General features: G+C 45.3%; 1 protein-coding gene across 8 annotated transcripts in view; it reads right to left on the bottom strand.

The window, feature by feature from the left end:
- The window catches only part of tle3b (TLE family member 3, transcriptional corepressor b), a 28,822-nt gene extending 21,504 nt beyond the window's left edge, over positions 1-7,318 (bottom strand). For 7 of the 8 annotated variants that reach the window (XM_047580256.1, XM_047580254.1, XM_047580250.1 and 4 more), the window contains exons 1-5: positions 6,875-7,317; positions 6,148-6,425; positions 5,462-5,562; positions 5,173-5,236; positions 3,101-3,145 (exon numbers count right to left, since the gene is read on the bottom strand). In XM_047580256.1, coding sequence (XP_047436212.1) covers positions 3,101-3,145; positions 5,173-5,236; positions 5,462-5,562; positions 6,148-6,171 — 234 coding nt within the window. In that variant the 5' untranslated portion in view covers positions 6,172-6,425; positions 6,875-7,317. Of the gene's footprint in view, positions 1-3,100; positions 3,146-5,172; positions 5,237-5,461; positions 5,563-6,147; positions 6,426-6,874 lie in introns of all 8 variants that reach the window. The other variant, XM_047580249.1, reaches the window with a different exon arrangement.
- Positions 7,319-7,933: the final 615 nt, after the last annotated feature.

The raw sequence follows: 7,933 nt of genomic DNA on the forward strand, positions 1-7,933 counted from the left end.
CAAACACTGATTCTGCAACACTGTCGTACCAGCTCTTCCAGTCTGACCATCAACATAAAGCTCGGCCCCTGGTAACCCCGTCCACCTCCCTAGAGAGTCCATGTGTGTGTGTGTGTGTGTGTTCTCATACTCCGTTTGTTTTGGCTTCGAGACAGATCGGCCATCATCACCTTGGCAAACAATTCCAGGAATCCTGTATAAATTATTCATTTGCACAAGCTCTCTCGCCCTCCCCTCCGCTCCCCGTTTCACCCTCTTCCTCCAGGAAACGGACGATTCTCCTTGATGAGGCACTTTCTCCGTTTTCCTCATCATTCATTCAACAAGTGAGGAAATGGATACGTACAACACACGCTCACAAAATGGCCACCTAAAACTTCGGCGGCCCGAAGAAAAAGTTCGAAGAGAAGAGTCGTGCGTTTTTTTTTTGTTCACGTTGCTTTCAATTTCGCCCAAAGAAGGAATCAAATCGTAGGCGAGAGGCGCGAGGGAGATAAACAGGGACCGCAACAGAGAACAGAGGTAGCGAAAAACAAAGCAACCCCCACCACAAAGTCAGCAGGGCGCGTTGCTGAGGCAGCCTAATGAGCTGCGCTAATTAAAATCACTTATTGACAGCAAGCGAGGGTGATTACCTCCACCCTGCACTCTTTGCCATCATAAGAGACACTGTCAAAACAAATTACCCCCCGGCAGCCGCACAGATCCCTTTCATAGCAACCGGCGCGGAGGAAAAACCGTGCGTCTGCTGGAACTCGAACACACGACGAGTTTCCATGTAAAGGACGTTTTTTTTTTATTTACATGTGCCCGTGTTTGCGCGTGTCGCTTTAATAATAAAGGAATGAAAACACAAAGTGAGCATCTCACAGTGCAATAAATCTCCCAACACGAGCAAAGTAATATGTCTGCCTCCATCCAATAATCCAGCCTCCCTCCCTCCCCCTCTCCTCCCCCCCGCCCTCCCCTCGTACCAATAACAGGGACAGCTAAGGGCCGTCTGTTTACCTCTCGCTGATGTCATCACAAACACTCGTTCACCGGGGATGGGAGAAGGCGGGAGGTGGCAGGAGTCATGCATTATTCAGAGAGCTCCGGCGACTCCACCGGGCTTATTGATAAACAAAGGAGATGCACAGGAGAGGACAAGTCGATTAACCCATTTACCCCGAAGCCTCTCGCTCCTTTTTCCTGTCCTCACCCACGCCCCCTCCCATCCCATCCCACCGCCTCCCCTCTCCCAACTTGTTTTGCCAACCACCACCAGAATTCACCCACCTCCCCGTGTCACTTAAACCTCCTTGTTAGTGATAAGTGTCTGACAGGAAACACTCGAGAGGGGGTGGGCGCAGGTTTAAGCTCCTTGATATAAAAAAAAAAACTGAAAACACACCTAGTTAGCGAACACACACATACAAAAAAAAAAAAAAAAAAACATCTACGCCTGATGAACTGCGCAGTGTGCTGCTGTTCCAACTGAGCTCCCCTCCCACTGATGCCATTAACCTTCTGGATCTGAGGGCCACAAAGCCCCCCCCTCCCCACCTCCCTTCATCTCTCTTTCTCCCTCTATGACAGACTCCCAGTCTCACACATCATATCAAACAGCTAATGACACAAGGGCCATCATTCACATTACATCGTTGGGGTGGTGGGGTAGACGAGGGGAGGGGTGGGGGGGGTTATGAGGGCATCAAGAGGAGGTGGAAAAGGAGAACTGAAAAAGCAAAGGCGACAGAGAAAATGGATATGTAAGTGTAGAAAGATAAGAGAGGGTCACGTAGAGATCATGTTAATCCTTATTCTCCTTTTTAAGGCCGCGGGTCAAACCTACGGCTACACGGAGCTTTGTTGTGCAGATTTAATTTGACTTTCGGAGTGGCATGATGATTTTTGCATTTAGGAATGCGGTGTGTCTGCAGTAGGTGTGAGATCAGCTGATATCTTATCTTAACCACACCGAACATTATCTGGCTGTATATCTACGAGATTACAGCCAGACGGACGGAGACGGAGACAGACAGACAGACAGACAGACAGCATGCAAGCTCCTGAACCTGTGGAGCAAAACACCTCAGATAAGATCTTCAAAATACCTCCAGACACCTCACAGATACGAAAGAAATCACACACTGGCACAACGACTGACCTAAAGTTGATCAAACCCTGAACCGCAGCTAATATCTCTTCTTATCGTCCGATTAAGCTTCATTAATAATTTGTCCAAGGAACGGTTCAAAAGACTGGGCCTTTCTTTTGATAACTGAGACAACAATGCAACCCCAGACTGAGGCCACGTGAAGCCAAAACACCGGCTCGCCAGACGCCATTAACAACAGACCAAAAAAAAACCAAACAACTGAACACATCCCTTTTAATTTCCACTTAGATGAATAGCAGAGTACTGATGGAGCTGCTGGGCTCATGTTGCCTCGTTCAGTTAATTCAGCGATTGGACTGAGGGACAGTTTCCACAAACACTAGATCCGACTGCCTCCAATACTCCAAGTGTATTGGTCAAGTGGAATCAAACATGTTTCCAGGCTGAGATGACTCTAATGCATCCGCTTCCTCCTCCTCCCCCTCCTCCCACTAATACTTTGGTCTACTGAAACGTCTCGCTGGGCGTTTCAGTAGTATCTGTGTTTTTGCCCCGTTCGTCTGTTGGAAGTGTCTCCACTGTTGCTGGGTGGCAGCTGAACTAATGAGCTTTTAGCCCCGACTGGCACTGGCGAGGGCAGACACAGAACAGTGCAGGCACGTATGTGAAAGACAAACCGCACAAAAACACTTCTTCTCAGAGAGTCTGCCAAATACTTCACTTTAATCTTATCAAACCATCCCCATCAGGCAGCGTGCCCTTCGTGTTGTTTAGCCCGTCAGCATTTTCACCACAGGAAGCCAGTATGTGTACGCTTCCTTGAGGCGTTTAAGGATGAGGGTACAAACTAAGGTCAGGTATGCCTGCATGTGTGTGTGTGTGTGTGTGTGTGTGTGTGTGTGTGTGTGTGTGTGTGTGTGTTTATACTCTTCAATCACTAGGGGGGAAAAACAACAGTGTTTTGGCTTTACACAGACCATCTCTGATATGTCTACATACCTGTTTGTGCATCTCAATGTTGAGCCCATAAGACATCTCGTAATACTGTAAAATAAAAAGGACACACGATGTTAGATAAGACACTTTTCATTTGTTCACCCACTTGCAGGTTGACTGGGTACACAAGCAAAAACAAATGTCTTATAATGTAACATATATATTCCTGTAAACCTCAGCTTCGTAAAGGCTGTCGTACTCAGCATTAATATGAAATAACTGAAAAAGATTCAACTCTTTTCTTTTTGGAGCTGTAGTACTACCCCAATTTAAGTCCATGTGTAGGCTTTAGTATTTAATTTAAAACCAAATAATGGCACAAAACTACATCATTAAAAAATGATCATACAGTTGAATTATTAACGTTTTTTCCCCGCTGTATTTAACATAAACTGAACCTGAGCAGAGGTTCGGTTCTGGACTGATATTATTAGCGTATACCTTTTTCTTAAGCGATAAACTAGAAGTTACATCCGACTTTTCTTGACCGGGAATTTGCGCAACAGTGATGTGGAAACCGGTGGTTGACTCGTATCACATATTTATCAGTTCTCTAAAGCACCCAAGGAATAAGAGAAGTTGGGTTGGACCATTAAAACAAAAACACACTGTCATTAACCAAAGAGGCTGACGACCTGACATACTCCTCCGGCCGCAGCAGCAGACGCGGCTGGTTCCTGTTTACTCGTGCTGATCGCTGCCCATCTTTGAGCCATCTACAGCTTTAAAAAAAAACCCAAAGGGGAACGCTGCTACTATTACTGAAAACAACACTATCTGCTATTGATTGCCAAAAGCTTGTGAGGCCACCAACAGATACAGAAGAAAGTCTGGTAAGTTTGTCTGCTGTGTTTATCAAACACTCAGCAAACAACTTCGATTTATAAAAGCTACTCCCACCACCTTCTGGTTCCTCGCAGGGAAAATAATATTTAACAAACGTACTGCTGCGTTTGGTTAAAGTCATTCCTTTCATGTACAAACAAGATAAGCAAGGACATGCAATCTAAAAGTGCAAAAGTTACATCACTTGTCAGATAGAGATTGTTCTTTTTTCTTTTTTTTTTTTTTTCCCCACAGGCACGCTGAAGTCCTTCCTGAATCAGAAGGGAACTTTTAAGGCTGTCCCTTCAGATCTCTCGTCTTTATTTGATCATCGGGAAACTCTGGGCTGAAGTATTCAAACCGTTTCACCATTTCACAATTATCTCATGGGGGTTTTCTTTAAAAAAAAAAAAAAAAAAAAAAAAAAGATGAGCAAAACTTGATATAAGTGGTACGATACGGAGAGCATTCAAGATTACAGGTTGATTTAGTGTTATCATCGATTAATCTGCTCATTATTCAACTTATTTCCCCAAAAACGCCATAAAAACTGAAACAGATATGTTTAGATTACCCAACAGTATCCAAAGATATTTAGGGTATAATCATAAAATACGAAGAAAGAGCAGAAAATATGTAATATATCTTAGAGTGAAAACAGCAAAAGCATAAAAGTAAATCCTCAGTATTGGTCTTACACATGTGCAAGTTTTTTGGATTGCGTGTCCAAAAAAAAGTATTCCTGTTAGTGCTGTGACAACGGTATTATCTTTAGGGCTGGAGAAAACACACACAAGTCCCTGCGTATCTGGGGGGGTGTGACCCCCGCGGTTCACTTTGGGAGAGTTAAGTCAAAAAGAACACAGGAAAGCCGCTGATTCATGCACAAAGCCGGCAGACCCGTCATTAACCTCCAGTGGGTCACGTAGAGAGGGGTGGGGAACGGGCCATAAAGAGGACCCCAGAGCTATAGAGAGAGGGGGGGGGTCGTCACACCCTACAATCAATGGCTGGACATTTGACCCCTTGCTGGAGTTTAAACCAAACCCTCCCCTCACCCCCTATCCTGCCACGTCTTATCCAATGAAAACCCAGGCGTGAGTCAACAATCTGACATGGCCTCTGTAAAAAAAAAAAAAAAAAAAAAAAAAAAAACACCCCGGCCTGCAACACCTGTGACTGTTCACCTGAGGCAAAAGGGAGGATACGGCGTTAAATCAGATTCGCGGCTTTACAATTATTGCGCTTACCATGACGTAGTGACGCTGCATCTCCGTCTTCTCATTGGCCAGTTTGTCGTACTCCACTTTGAGGCTTCAGAGAGAGAAGAGGGAAGGTTTTACTTGCAATGCTGAAACTTAACACCTTTATATATATATATATATATATATACACAAATATATACATATATAAATAAATATATAAACATTTAATTATATTAGCAAAGACTTTCATAAAGCTACATTATTGGAACCAAACACCTTCCTCTTCCTGTTGTTTCCAGGCAGCCAGTGCTGTTTACAGTAGGCTAGTCATTACCTGTGGTACTGGGCCTGCAGGAACTGAAATTCGTCTTTGATCCTATCGCAGGACTCTGCCACTGTGAACTTGAAGCCAGGCTGCCCTGGCTGGTGAGGTGCCTGCAAAGTGTAAAGTTAGAAATACATTTAGGTGTAAATAACATTATCACAGGTCTCTCGCTCTCTCTCTCCTGCCACCTCCTCCTACTCTTCCTTTTTCTTGGTAAAGTGTGTTATTTCTCTTCATGGTTTCTCACCCCCCCCCCCCCCAGCTTCCCCCTCCTCAAAACCCCACCTCCAGCTTCGCCCTGGTAAAGGGAGAGGACCCGCTTTCACTCAAAGACATGTGTAAAGTGAGAGAGGTTGATGAAGAAAGTGTGCACGCAAGAAGATAATGAGACATTTCGGTGAACAATTAACATTTTAACCCTGCAAATATGCAACTGAGACAAGTTTACAGAAGCAGGTGATGATCTACTTTACCCAGAGAGAGAGAGAGAGGAGGGGGGGGGGAAGAAAAAATCTGTGATCTTGTTGCCAGTAAACACCATCTTAGCTCCTGCCAGAGGAGCTCCTCAGCAGCACCAGACCATAAATAGTAAGGTGTGGATCAGCAGCTCTACTCTGACCAGCCAATTAGTCCTATTTTAAAAGGGAGCTGGATTTGCATTCATTTACAAATAGCGACCGGGACTCGCTACTTACCGGATGCCGGCCTTGTGGATACATGTCGGAGTCCTTTACACGAGGGAATCGGTGTGTTTTTTCGCTCCTCGTTTCCGTCGGTAATAATCCCAGTGAAGGTGCGGTAAATCACCGCCGCCCCCTCCCCTCTGCGCGCAGGATGGCGGCGGACAAAAGCCTCGTTTTCTCGGCTGCGAGGCGAGCACTCAGACCCCGAACCGCTGGATGTAGACTATCACCTCCACGGCCCTTTCTTTCTTTTTTCTTTTTCTTTTTTTTTTCCTCTCCCCTCTTTCCACCTAAACAAACAGAAACAAGCCGAGATCACATCCACATCCACGGCACCTAAAACAACACGAATTAAAGCTTTATCACTCAACGGGGCTGCTCTAATATCCGTTACGTAAAGCGAGAATAAAGTGTTTTTTTTATTCTCATGTTAAATATCCTCCACTTTGTGTCGCGTGGATTTGCATTATAGCGAGGGGAAAAATAGTGTTTTATCGCTTTTAATAAAATACACCTCAAAGTTTTTAGTTGTGATTAAGTAACCCCGCAGCGACACGATGCTTTTCTTTTGCTCTTAGATCTAACGTCTCCCAATAAAAAGGAAAATGACGGTGGTTTTTTCGTGGTCCGTGGAGATCAGAAAACAAGGAGCTGCAGCTTTCAAAGTGGGCTGCCATAAAGCCACACAACCTCCACCCGTCTTGTTAGCGGCTCTCTTCGTGTAGCCCTTTTTTTTTACCTTTGTCTCGACTGATTCCTCCCCTCTGCCGTACAGGTAAAAGGAAAATATCACAATAATAACATCCACACGCGGCTTAAATATCCTCGTAAGAGTCACTGCGGGCTGATAAAAGCGAAAAATTCACGTTTCTGTTTTTCATAGACTTCTTCTTTTTCTTCTTTGGCCCCTTGAGAGTCCTTTAAAAAAAAAACCCCGGTGATCCCGAGACGGAGAGCGTCGCTCCGTCCGGTCGGACTCTGCTTGAAGCCCGTGACCGTGGACAACTTCAAACAAAAACCCGCGTTAGATCCAGCGGTCGTGGGGGAATCTTCCAGTAAGTCCGGATGATAATTATCTGGCCACTAAACCGGGTATTTTCGTTAAAAATGTCGGTCGTCGGTACCCGGTTCCTCCGATCCGCGCGCTGTACCACACACAGACTGTGCACTGACACGAGGACCCGACCGTCGAGAGAGGCGCGTTGGCCAATCAGCTTCCCCGGAGCAAGCGGCCAATCAAAACGAGCCGTCCCCCACGTGGGGCTTCGAGCAAACGGGGGCTCTGATTGGACGGCGGTGCGTGACCTCACATGTTCGCCATTTTGGATTTGAAGTGACATTCGGAGCGTTCAACAACTTGTTCAAAACAAAGGCAATAATTTATATCTCTGTGCATTTCGACGCGTCACATTATTACAGAATACACACCTGCGACATTTACCATTAAAAACAGCACGAGAAAACAACAAGGCAACAGCAATGCTATGCGGCATAGTTTAATAATAAAGGCTGTGGATGTGCTTGCCATGTGAACAAGTGTAAGCGAGTGTGACCCTGCAAGAAAAAAAAAACAAAAAACAACAGGTTAGAAACAGGAAGATTGGACTTTGTGTTCTTAACAGAAGAAGCGGGCAGATACGCCAAGAAAAAGAAACGCGTCCTATGACCACGCCAAGAATAATAGGAGCTCGCAGAAATTCATTCAAGCCTCGGAGCGCGCAGAAGAAGTGAATACGGCTTCATCTGCTGCAGAGTGTCCTCTGAGTGACTTGAATTGATCGACCTATTTCTAACGAGA

Source organism: Mugil cephalus, chromosome 3 (assembly GCF_022458985.1).
Source record: "Mugil cephalus isolate CIBA_MC_2020 chromosome 3, CIBA_Mcephalus_1.1, whole genome shotgun sequence".
Lineage (NCBI taxonomy): Eukaryota > Metazoa > Chordata > Actinopteri > Mugiliformes > Mugilidae > Mugil > Mugil cephalus.